This window comes from Diadema antillarum, unplaced genomic scaffold (assembly GCF_040938485.1).
Source record: "Diadema antillarum isolate AM-2024a unplaced genomic scaffold, OU_Dant_1.0 seq00000382_RagTag, whole genome shotgun sequence".
NCBI lineage: Eukaryota > Metazoa > Echinodermata > Echinoidea > Diadematoida > Diadematidae > Diadema > Diadema antillarum.
Genome location: NW_027271380.1, coordinates 1,111,840 through 1,125,385, shown reverse-complemented (window position 1 = coordinate 1,125,385; position 13,546 = coordinate 1,111,840). Strand labels below are relative to the sequence as shown.

The following is a 13,546-nucleotide window of genomic DNA, read 5'->3' as shown; positions in this document are numbered from 1 at the left end:
CTTGCAGTCTAATTTCTGCAAAACAGAGGTCATTAAATCGTTTACCTTTAAGTTTTGAGGCTTACTGAATCTCCAAAGATCGGGGAATTGCTGACCTTGGTCCTGCGGAAAAAGTCCGCCACCGCAGTCCTAAACCTCGGATGACGAAGAGTGTAGACAATGGGATTGATGCAGCAGTTGAAGAAGGCGACGGTGATCAAGACTCGATTGAGTGGACTCCGTAAGTAGGTCTTCGGGATGATGCCAAAGTTGGTCGCCAAGAAGGCCAGCTGCTGCGGGGCCCAACAGGCGACGTAAATCAGAACGATGGTGAGAGTGAGCTTGAGGATGCGGTTCCTGGCGACGTTGTGAAAGGACGCCGACGTCGCACTGTCGCCGCCCTCCGACTTGAAGCGCGAGGCCTCTCGACGGAGCGAGCGGGCGATGGCGAGCTGACTGGAGAGCATGATGGTTGTCGGGATGGCCACCCGGATGCAGAAGGTGTACAGGGCAAATACGATGAGGAAGCCCGACGACGGAATCAACACGGTGCACACGCCCTTTGCTCTATCCACTATATTCAGGACGAGATTTGGGCTCATCAGGATAGCCGAACCAATCCAGAGGCAAACGATGATGACGGAGACGCGTCTGCGCGTGACAGTCTTTTTGAAGCGAATCGGGTACACCACGGCAAAGAAGCGGTCGACGGAGACGGCCAAAAGACTGTAGATCGATGCGCTCACCGACGTCCACATCAGATAATCTCCTCGCACGATTTTACAGTAGAAGAGGCCGGCCCATGTGTACGGAACGCGACTTATGGCGGGGATGGGAATCAAGAACAGTGAAGTCAGAAAGTCCGCCACTGCCAGGTTCCCTACGAGTAAATCCGTTGAGCGACTCTGCATGCGACCACGGAATGTGACAATGATCACCAGCAGGTTCCCGAGTATTCCTACAATCGACGTCATCAGCTCGCACACCACGAACCAAGACCACGTAATCGCGTTCCACGACCACGCTGAGGATGAAATAACGGCAGACTGAGTAACATCGAAGCCTTCGTCGTTACCATTTGAAAGACCGTAGTCGACCACGAGTAGAGCTTCTGTACGCATACTGTCGAGAGCCATATCGCGTGTGTAATCTTTGCTCTGCCGCACGACCTGACGACTTGAGTAAGTATTAACGAAATAAATTTATTGAATAAGTACAATTGATTCAACAATCAATTTGATCAAATCATTACATGAATACCTTCACCTAAAGAGTTGAATAAGAATCAAAAGAAATTCAATTTATTGAATAAATACAATTAATTCAATAATCAATTTGACCACTTCATTACATGGATACCTTTATCTGATAAGCTGACTGAGAATAAAAAGAAATGCAAATTATTGAATAAGCACAATTGATTCAATAATCAATTTGACCACTTCAATAAATGAATACCTTTACCCGACGAGTTTACTAAGAATAAAAAGAAATGTAATTTATTGAATAAGTAGAATTAATTTAATAATCAATTTTACATCTTCTTTGCACGTTCATGAGTATGATATATTTAACCTGCGTAGCATCGTTCGATTAAACAGAGAAGTTTCCTCCCTCCATTCAGGAATTGAAAGGCATGACGAACGGAAAAAAATACACACCGAGAGATTATACACCTGTAGATTAAGCTTTTAAGCATAACAACAATTTATTTCAGTATCTTTAATTGTATGGAATAACATTTTATCTCTTACCTTAAGTTCCAAAGCATAATGCAAGTTTTCTTAATGTTTTCACATCATGCACGATATTACACATAAATCATGGATTTGATTGCTATCCCTGCAATTATAGCCCTTTAAATATATAAAAACCAATATCCTAAGATTCTTCAGAATTACTGGAGAATAGTAGAAACAAGAAATTATGATAGGCTGGGTCTATAAACTACATGCCTTTTCTTTATCACCAACTAAATCCACAGTATAGATTTCTTTAAAAAATTTGTTGGTAATGTATTAAGTCACCTCTGTGAGTCTAAATGTGCAAAGTGATTAAAATAAGTGGCTATATTCTAAGCTACTTAAAGTGCTCTTTTCCCCGGAATAAACCTTCAGAAAAAACTGAACAAAATAACCTCTTTTGAAAGTGTCTAATGTCTCTTTAAAGGAAAGAAAAAGAACTCCCTAAGGAATAAGAATTCAGTGTTGCTTTTAAAGCAGTGATCAATGAGAATTAAGAACTAGAAAATGTATCGCGACGGAGGGTCTAATTTTAAGAGCCACGTAAAATCAACAACTCCTAAACACAAAGTTAAGTTTCATGGATTCAGTTTGGCAGAAGATTCTGCGGAATAATGATAAAAGTTTGTATATCAAATTTCTCATCCATTGAGTCAAATACCCCCAAGGAAAGTTATTACCTCAGTAAGGATATAGGATGATAGCAGATGGAAAAATTTCCTCGAAAACAGGATGGTGCTCCAGTGACGACCATGTGTGAACGTACCTGTAACGACTGTTGTCTAGGACCTCCCAGGATGGTTGCATATTTATGCGATTCTCATCTTTTTTTTTTCCTCCAAGTTACGCAAAGCGTAATAAGATATCATTTTCACATATAGTTTCAGGTCGACTGCATCAACTTTCCCTATAGCGTCTCCCTTTGTTGCTGCGTAAATAATGCACGTATAAGGTTTACCTTGATCACTTGACGCTATTGGCTTGAACTCCATCCCTGCCTGGTATTGATTTCATGGTGAATGGGTGGGAATATCTTTGATTCTCACAAGGTGCGGGAATGATCCTAAACCACAAGAAACGTCAATATAATTTTTCCTTTTCTACATCTTGATGGAGGGGAAAATCAGCATGCTCAATGGATCGCGCTGCGCCTCGCTAATCGATGGGGGAACAAAAGAATGCTAGAAATGTAAAGAAAGGGCGATTCTCTCTGATTAATATCCGCACGAGGTCACGTCAGAAATATGAGTGAGCAGTCAATTCATTGCGAATCAAAGTGCAATTGTAAGATCTGTTGAAGCGTTGACTTCTATCAAAATAAAGTGATATAATGATAGACAAATACCGTATTGCAATATCGATTTCACCTCTTTTAATTCATGCGATGTATTTCCTTTAAAAAATGCTATACAAAAGGCTGGCGAACCTCAAAAAAAGCATGCAGTATACGACTCATTTCACCAGCTAGCAATAAGTTTAAAAAAGAAACACACACACACACACACACACACACACACACACAAGATGATAAGAATTATGATGGTCTTGGTAATTCGGAAGTTCTTATACTGGAGTTGCCCAACATCTTCTTCTTAACTACTGGCAATATAGCGTTTATTGTCTGTCCAAACGTGAAATTCATTGTTGAATAGTCTGACATTATGATTAATGCATTTTTTTTTTGTATTGAATGAAATCAAAATATCAAGAATCACGGAAAATGTATGTGTTGCTTGGCGGTGGTGGTGGTAAAGCGAGATGAGGAAAAGGCAATAGCGATTAGAAGAAATAGAATACAGAAACTTTTAGCAAAGTGGGAGGGTACTGAAACACAGCTAAAGGTAATGGTTACATTAATTATCTGTTTCTCTGATGTTATTTCTGATCTCACGTTTGAGTTATGTGAGATATGCTGCAAATGTGTGGTAATACACTGACTTTCTTTACGCATATAACGATAATGAGTAACTATGCCTACATCCTGGTTGAGTGAGGGTTTGTGCGTGTGTTTGTGTGTGTGTGTGGGGGGGGGGGGTGCAGATGTTTGGGTATTGGGGGAGAAATGGAATATGCGAGTTTGTAGGTGCACAAGGTGAAGGTTGTTTTTTTCCCCTCCCGGGGCGGGGTAGGGAATAAGGGTGGGATTAAGGAATAGGTGGGTTAAGGGGGATAAGAGAATGAAATGGTTATTTATGCATTAAGGGCAAATTAAGTTATTAAATGATAAAGAAAGATTACATGTATTGTTGTAGTATGTGATAAGGGGGATGGGAAGTTGGGGGTTTTATGCAAAATATTTTATTTGCGTTTCCTGTGTACTTATTGAGTGGGGATGTTATGCTTTGTATATTTGAAAACCGGTAGTAAATTTTGTTTACATGAATATCCAATTAGAATGATTCAAATGTACACCTTGACAGGAGGTATTATGTTGTACGCATATGTATATATATATATATATATATATATATATATATATATATATATATATATATATTGTATATTTTGTATATGTGTCTATTTGAACACTCAAGTAGAAAGATTCATGTGCACTCCTTGACGGGAGATACTCTGTTTTTTATATTATACAATGTATTCATTTTTGTTTATCCACACATTCAGGCGGAATGTAGAGCAACGATTAAAATCAAAATAAAATAAAACTTTGGAGAGAAAAAAAGTCGTGGTGGTGATGATTAGTAGAGGGGAGGAGTGAAATGAGCTGACATTTGTTTGTTTAGTTTTTTTTTTTTAGGCTTATTTTCTATCGTTTCTTTGCAGTGTAGGAATAAAGTAGACATATACAGAACGTTTCCCGCTAGAAGTGGTGAAACTGGTCGCGTGTTCTCCCAAAAGATTGTTTGTTTGTATTTTTTTTTTTTAATCAATACCAGTGGAAATTCGAAAAATTCACACCAATAATCAAAGATCACAAGAGGAAGTTCGGACAAGATATTTGTTTGACAGGTTTAACCAGCTCTCTGGTCTTATCTTTCACGGTCACGTGACCCCCCCCCCCCCCGCCCCCCTTTTTTTCTTCCTTGAAGAATTGCTCACTAGATATGTACGTATCCTGACTACTTGTATAGTGATTTTCAGAAATGAAAAAGAAACTACATTTCATAACGAAAATACAAATGGATATTGTGATAATGAACATTGTTTGCAATGCAGTGATTAAAAAATAACAGTAATCTTAACTACCTATGAAGAGAAAGACAAATAAACAAATAGATAAATAAAACAGATAGATAAAGAAATACATACATTAGCACACACACACACATACATATATATATGTAATTGAGCAGAACTCAAGTTCAGGCTGTCAATATCAACAGTTTATTTCGATACAAAATTTTCGGGCGATTCGCCTTTTCTCAAGTATTCTTGTTCTTGAATCAAGAACACTTGGGAAAGGGCGAATCGTCGGAAAATTTGTATGTCACAATAAACTGTTTCTATTTCTTATATCATTGCCCCAACACACGGACTACAGTTACTCAATCGTATAATGCAGACAACAAACGCAAATAGGCCTACACATTAAACGTACAGCATCAGTACCTACATGTAGAATAATGTATGCATGCTCTACGCATGTACCTTCTTGTATCTTGATGTATAATAGAGGGCTGTATGTACACATGCTATCAAGTACATGTAGTATAAACGAGCATAACAACCCCTCACATACATTCATAAATGAAAGTAGAAACACCATACCACCACCTCTCCACCACCCCCCCCCCCCCCATCTATGCACAGATAAATTGGTATGCATGTATAATATGTTGTGTGTACATACTTATCATATATAATAGACTTGCAAAATACACACATATACTAGTATACACACAAACACTTACACATATAAAATAATGGATGAACACTAATGCTTAATTGTAAATGTGCCCAAATACGTCATCTTAGTCTTGTCTCCTGTAGTAGCAATTCTTAACTAATGCCTTTACTTTCTGAAAACCGAGAATTATTCACTCAAAATTGAAGGAGCTTTCAAAAAGGCACACATTGCTCAATGTTCACGAATCATTTTATTGAGATTCAAAAATGTCACACCTCAAGTGCACATTGAAGATTTACACTTTTTAAGTACGAAAAGCCACTCAACAGCCACAGGTCACTCAACATAATCTAGAATATTTTGTAGACAGGAATTCAGTAAATATTTCAATAAATTACAAGCACACAAATGTACATCACACATGAAAATTACACAAATGATGGTGTTACGATTAGAGTACATGTACATGGGATATAGGTAGTGGTCTCAATGCAACTACACGGACATGTACCTGTATTTCAGTTAGGGTGGTATAGTCACATGTCATAATGTTACGTGGTTTCATACACCATTTTGTACATGAAACAGACTCAAAGGGCCTGTGACAAAATTGTCTTTGTTCTTGTCTTCTTTTTATTTTCCTCATGCTTTGGACATATTATTTTGGTCAAATATTTCTGAAGCAGATTTTTTAGTTATTTATTCATTATTTAATATCATTATTATTATTTTTTGTCTCACGTAGTGATACATTGCATATGAATACTGTTGGAAGTAACACTGTGAAGAAGTAACACAATACATGTATTACCAATACATGAAGGGGATTATCAGCTGTGGGTCTGGTATATGATTTGAATTGAGACACATAAATTTCAATATTACCAAACACGACTAGAGACCTACATCTTAGGTTGCACACAGAATACTGGAATTTCCCTATACACAAACTTGGGCCTGCCTTTATACAAACATAATTTTCATCATCTTTTTCCTTTTTTTTTCTGACATACATACCACATAAATAAACACATCCCACACTCGCGCTGTCGATCCCTGGACGGATAATTGAGAATCAATGCTAATTTGAATGCAAGGCAGATCTGCAACAGTTTCTATGTAATGCTGAAATAAATCAAGGTGATAGATGTACTGCAGTGCATACTGTACCAAAGTTTAAATACTTTTGTTTTTCGTTCCACCAGAGAACGGAGTCTGCATATTTCAGCAGTGAGAAAAGAATACATACATGTATACAACGTATGTACATACACTCAGTACCCAAATACGGAAGTATACACAAACTACCAGAATGAAACTACATCTCAATATCAACTGGTATGTCTGAACCTGCAGACATGACTCTGAAAGCTATTATGGTCTGCATTTAACTATTAAGCTATTAAAGGAGTCTGCATATGTCAGCAGTGAGAAAAGAATACATACTTGTATACAAGGCATGTACATACACTCAGTACCCAAATATGGAAGTACACACAAACTACCAGAATGAAACTACATCTCAATATTAACTGGTATGTCTGAACCTGCAGACATGACTCTGAAAGCTATTATGGTCTGCATTTAACTATTAAGCTATTAACCCTAAAGGGGCCGGGCTTTTTTGGCTATGCTCAGGCCGGGGGGGGGGGGGGGGGGATGGATTCCGCCCCCCCCCCCCCCCCCCCCCCCGAGATCTCGGCCATCGGTGGCGCGATTGCGATGAAATTTTGCATGCGTGAGACCCGCGTCATAATCTACAAGATTGTGTCATAAGATTTTTTGAAACAATCAATTTCTAATTTTAATTAATTAATTACTTAGTATGCAAATTAAGCTCAAGATCATATTTTAGAATAATTAAAAGCATTGAGAGTCTAATTTTTGGTCTGTAAATCTGTTGCAGCATATTCAACGATTGTACATCACAAAAACTTCCAAAATTCATTTCAATTCTTATGTATTTTATTGTTTTCAGAATTTCTTATGTATTTCCTTGTTTTTCAACTTTTGTTTTTTCTTTGTTTTTTCATTGGAAATTGTCACTGACCACTTTTCTACCATAATTAGCACAAAACTAATCAATGAAAGTGATTAATTGTAAAAATAATCAGGTTTTTATGACTTTCACGACAGAGCACTGTGTTCCATAGGAAATGTACACAAAATCACAAAATTGTGCCTGTTTTGGGGCGTCATTCCGTTACAAAAATGGGCGTGGCTTCGCAAAAGTACGCGCGGACGTCGCAAATTTGGTCTCAAAAGTTGCGCGAGACTTGAACAAACAAAGTCAAGAAGCCTCGCGACGAGGCTTTCTCGCGTAACAGAATTATAGCGCGAAACGTTGAGGGGGGGCGGCGGATTCCCCCCCCCCGGCCCTTTTAGGGTTAAAGGAGTCTGCATATGTCAGCAGTGAGAAAAGAATACATACATGTATACAACGCATGTACATACACTCAGTACCCAAATACGGAAGTATACACAAACTACCAGAATGAAACTACATCTCAATATTAACTGGTATGTCTGAACCTGCAGACATGACTCTGAAAGCTATTATGGTCTGCATTTAACTATTAAGCTATTAAAGGAGTCTGCATATGTCAGCAGTGAGAAAAGAATACATACAATGTACATGTATACAAGGCATGTACATACACTCAGTACTCAAATACGGAAGTACACACAAACTACCAGAATGAAACTACATCTTAATATTAACTGGTACATCTGAACCTGCAGACATAACTCTGAAAGCCATTATGGTTCATGGGGTACAACACAACAAACAAGCATGTATACTGGTGGTTCGACACAAAATCTACCAACAAGAAAACAATGCTGATATTGACATGTAAAAAGACTATACTTAATGTAGTTCTCCCAAGCTCTAATAAACTTGCTTGCACTATGATTTACTCATTCACAGTAATAATTCCAAGTCTTGGAATTTCCAAACTGGACAGATGGGGTGGGACACTGCAGAGTACCCGGTAATTTATAGAATCACTCAAACACTGGTATTCTAAGGTAAGAGTGAGCAGCTATGTGCAAATGAACAAAGAAAAGTGCATGTAAACAAATACTTCTGAGTATAATGAACACTTTTGGAAATGGTACGTGTTCCGTAACACTACAAGTTGAGGGCACGCACTTCATTTGGCAGGATATATGTAGAAATGGGAATATTTCGCGCTCAGCTTGGTAAGATGAATTTCCAGCTGCTTGGGGTCTTTGGCAGCTCATACTACCATCAAAGGCAATTGGACTGCATTACAGCAACAAATTCACTCAAGGTACAGACGCAAACCCCAATACACATGCCTTGAAATAAGACAACAAAAAACAAAAATCATCACATGTAACAAGCAAAACGTGAACACACTTTTAAGTTGGTGCTAGCTTCATGTTGCACGGCATGCTGGAAAATGTCATCTAAGCGAATATGATCACTTTTACAGTAGGTGTCGGTGCTGAACAGGACACAAAGGTCGATGACCATGGTACATTATGCAAAACACCAAGGCACTTTGCAATTACAGTATGCTCTTTGACTGCACAGTTAATATTTAACAAATTCCTTATGTGACTACACCTCCATCTACAACAGTGCTGAAGATAATTAGAGTAAATATCTAAACCAAAGGAAACAAGTGAAAAATCAAGAGGAATCTCACTAAAGCAAATGGAACAAAGTGCCTGACATAACAGAGGCTTGTCCTTTGTCCTTGCGGGACAAAGGCGTGTGCTTTCCTATCACACAAACCATATCGCAAACACCATTTTATGCAATTGCACTTTAGTTTTCAATGTCTGCGATTCAATAATCTATCCTCATAGATTGTCAACACAAACACCTGTTTGTTTGTTACTCATCTGATAATTGCCCAGCATTGACTTTTCTCTCCAAAATACCACATACAATATACTGAGCCATTTTTTTGGGGTCATAATGACCTCTTCATACAGGATATGATGATTCCACCCCCCTTCCTTATAATGAGGTAGTCCCCTCTTCAATAGTACAGAGTACAGGGAATCTCCACAACCACAAGCTACCTCATAATGAGGTACTCCTTTTAACAAGGTGAATTTGGTGATTCCAATTTTCAATGATCGTATTTATCTGGGCTCTTTTTGGGGTTTTTTTTTCTGTTGGTATGTTTACAATGAGATAGGGGAAGTGTGGGAGAGTTGAGCCACTGGGAGAGTTGATCCAGGCCACCTCACATCTTCATAGTAACTGACAGCAGTCAGCTGATGCCATTTCTTGTTCATGCCTATGATTAACTATATACCAGTGTATGAGGCAGCGATGTTGGACGAAGCATGACAAAATAGTCAAAGAAAAACCATTTTTGGTCACCAAAAGTGAATATCCACTTGTCAGATATGTGGTTTTCTCTCACACCTATGGTAGAGGATAAGGGCGAATCAGTTGGAGTAGCAGATAGTCTGTATATAATTTGTTTCTTTCAGCAAATTTCAACATGTTTGGAGTGGTCACTTTCGTAGGTTTTGAGGGTTAGTTTAAATGGCGACTGTGGGGAGAGTTGTGCCATGGCTAAACCCTGTATTCCAATGGCTCAGCCTTCAAGTGGCTCAACCCTCCCTTCAAGTGGCTCAATGAGTGTCATTTTTTGGTCAAAGAAACGGGTCTGCTATTGGATGAGGTGAGGAATATTGGAAAGGTATGTGGTGTTCTCGCCAGGGGTGACGCCCTACGGGCGGTTTCTTCTTCCTCACACCAACAGTTGACTTATTACGCAAATCCAATCAGGGTGCATCTAGAAATCCTGATCATGTGATCGTAGGTGGACCCCAACAACATCCACATTATCCATCCGATGACCCGTAAGTCAAACAGACGCCCCGCCCCCTCCGTTACCATTACACCATCTTTCCTTAGATAGGTTTCCATAGTCATTTTCTTTTATAAGCCTGAACTTCATAATCTGATATGTAGGGCCTATAGCATAGTGGCTCAACTCTCCCAACCCCGTGGCTCAACTCTCACCACATCAAGGGAGACTTGAGCCATTTTGCAAAACATTTTTGTTGAAGTGTCACCCCCCAGTTGTTTGTGCTAGGTGTCTTATTGGGCTATCATATTATGCCTGAATAGTTGTAGTATATACCAGCGAACGAATAATCCATAAATTGTGTATAGTTATTGAACAATATCACTAAATGTAAAAAGTGGCTCAACTCTCCCACACTTCCCCTACTTATTATAATGAGGTAAAGTCGGCAGTCACGGCAGCCTCATTATAACACAGTGTCCTTATGAAAGAGACCAATACAGACTGCTGTTTGAAATCACTGTACTTCAAGCATGTGCATCTTCAGACGAGGGGAGCATCTCGTAAGATTGGAAACATAATGCCTCTTCCAATGGAGTGCTTTGAAGACCCCCTAGAGTAGCATGACAAGTGCAGAATCACTCTTTGATGGGTACCGATAGCTGAAGAACATCCAACTCCCGTCAGAGAGGTAAGTCCAGATTGTGAAGCCAAGCTCGGTGAAAGCCCCCTCTTTTCAGGACTGCAACATTCACTTCGCGAACACAGATGGGAATTGACCTGCTGGGCGTGAAGGCATTGTCGACTCTAGACTTAGACCTGGGATGAAATAAAAATTACAAATGGGCTTTCCAGCAGTGAATTATGCTTTGCATGAACTTGTGTCATCATCAAGATATCCTCCTATATGGCATACGGTAATGTTGAAAGGATTGCCTTTAACTCTCTTCTTCTTAAATGCTGCTTTTCTTAATACAATCATACATCTCTATAGATGTTACATGAAATCCTAGGCCCCGTCTTATAAAGACTTGTGATTGATTCAAATCAATTGCAACTTTACGATTGAATGCAAATCCATCTTTTAAAAAAGTTATGATTGAAATTAAGACGGAGAACTGCAATCAATCAATCACAGGTTGCGATTGATTGCAGCTATCAAGACATTTGTGATTGATTGATTTCTATCACAAGTTTTATAAGACAGGGCCCTAGATGAAAGAGACCTGCAAACTTTGAATGGAACATCTGTCTGTCTGTATATGTATCCATCGATCTATCCTTCTATGTATGTATGTATGTAGCTATGTATCTATCTATCTATCTATCCATCTATCTATCTATCTATCTATCTATCTATCTACAATTGTATCTATCGATCTATCGATCTATCTATCTATCTATCTATTTATCTATCTATCTACAATTGTATCTATCGATCTATCTATCTATCTATCTATCTATCTAATCTATCTATCATCTACATGCATATAGATTTTTTTTTCCTGGGTGAAGAGGGTGCACAACAAACATTAGTATGTTCCTAAGAATGTTCCCAGAGAAAAACACTTGATTTTCAGGTGAGAGATTAAGTAACTACTTACAAACTTGTGAAAAACCTGAAATGATTATTGATTACAATAATTACGTAGTCTTGATATATAGACAATAGGGGAGAGCGGGGTGAGTTGGGACGCGGGTCAAGTGGGACACGTTCTCTGAATCAAAAACTGTTCAACAAATCAGCGATTGGCTTATATCTACAATAAGCCCCTAGCAACCATACATCACACTAAGAAAGCCATGCAGTTCGGCAAATTCTAAGTATGTATAAATTGCTATTGAAAATTTTCCCCAAAATATAATGTTTTTTTAAAATCAAGTTAATTAACCTGTTGTCTTTGTGTTCATGATTTCAAGGGCACAATTGAAGCTGGTGGTGAGCCTTATTAATATGCAACTAATATAACTTGTTTTTGACAAATGCCTGCATGGTTACTGAGCAGTCGTACATATTTATGTATATGTCATGTGAGGGACAGTTGGGACAACGTGTCCCATTTGTCCCTCATAATAGCATTACATGTAAAGCAGTTCAGATTTTCAAACATGTTGTTCAAACTTGTTTTGTTGAAGTAAAGATCATTTTAAAGCATGTTTGACTGTTTTCATTACCAATGTTTCATTATGCCTTCCAACTTTGACATTTCTATAGACCATCTAGGATGTCACACTTTACCCCCACAGTCCCATTTCTCCCTTGCCGTTGTCCCACTTCACCCACGGGTGGGTCAACTTCTCCCCCAAAATAAGTTTTTTTCTTTTCATTAACTGCAGAAAATTGAGAACAGTGCTACCCCCAGCTTATAGCTCTTTATGTAACCTACCATATGAACCTTCATGCAAGCCCAACAGGAAATGTAATAATCTCTTCTATAAAAAGATATAAGAAGAAAATCGGCGAACTTGAAATAATGTCCCACTTCTCCCCGCTCTCCCCTATCATTCTGTAAAAACAGACTTCTTAGAAGACAAAGTTCCAACAAATAAAGTTCCACGATGCCAAAGGACTTGCATATCTCCTTATAAAGTTGCTGGATGCATTTATGGAGGAAGATACGGGCGATCAAAGAACCGATGGGGTACACCTGATGTCGTGACACGACACTGTAATATCTACGAGTCAGCTCAGACATCCAAGGAAGGAACTTCAGGCCATCACGAGGACAGTAAAGTCCTTATGGCGGAAACTGCGAATGATTGGAATAAAAGTCATCATGGCTGACACACTGGGCTTAGCGCAGTGCCTTACAGGGCCACTTCAAATACCCGTAACCCCTTGAGGATGGGCTGATTTTGCTACAACACGCATTTCCCATAGACACTTGTCCGGGTATATTCGGGACTCGTCCTCACAGATTAATGCCAATAAAGCACCCGTAACAGTTGCACTTTGTACAAGTTTGTCTGGCGCTTTCATACAAACTCCATCCCTGAAAATATAAAGAGAGATGGACAGCTACGATTTCCACTTGAAAGTTAAGCTGTCAGCTAGGCTACACACATTGGTCTCTTTTTCTCTATGAGGTTGTATACCTACCCAAAGTACGAACAGAAACACAATAAAATGAAATGTGTGATCAGTAGCTAAAGAAAGAAAGAAAGAAATAGAACATGCACATGCATAGAGACAGAAAAAGTGTTTGAGAAAAAAAAAG

At 38.8% G+C, this 13,546-nt stretch overlaps 1 protein-coding gene and 1 non-coding gene across 2 annotated transcripts; both read right to left on the bottom strand.

The window, feature by feature from the left end:
* Positions 1 to 47: 47 nt before the first annotated feature.
* On the bottom strand, positions 48 to 1,115 carry LOC139731654 (galanin receptor 2a-like). The gene has a single exon (XM_071642545.1). The coding sequence runs from the start codon at positions 1,113 to 1,115 to the stop codon at positions 48 to 50; it is 1,068 nt and encodes a 355-aa protein (XP_071498646.1).
* Positions 1,116 to 13,012: 11,897 nt separating this feature from the next.
* LOC139731699 (small nucleolar RNA SNORD14) lies at positions 13,013 to 13,112 on the bottom strand. Its single transcript, XR_011710977.1, has one exon. It is a non-coding gene; the product is annotated as a small nucleolar RNA SNORD14 (small nucleolar RNA).
* Positions 13,113 to 13,546: the final 434 nt, after the last annotated feature.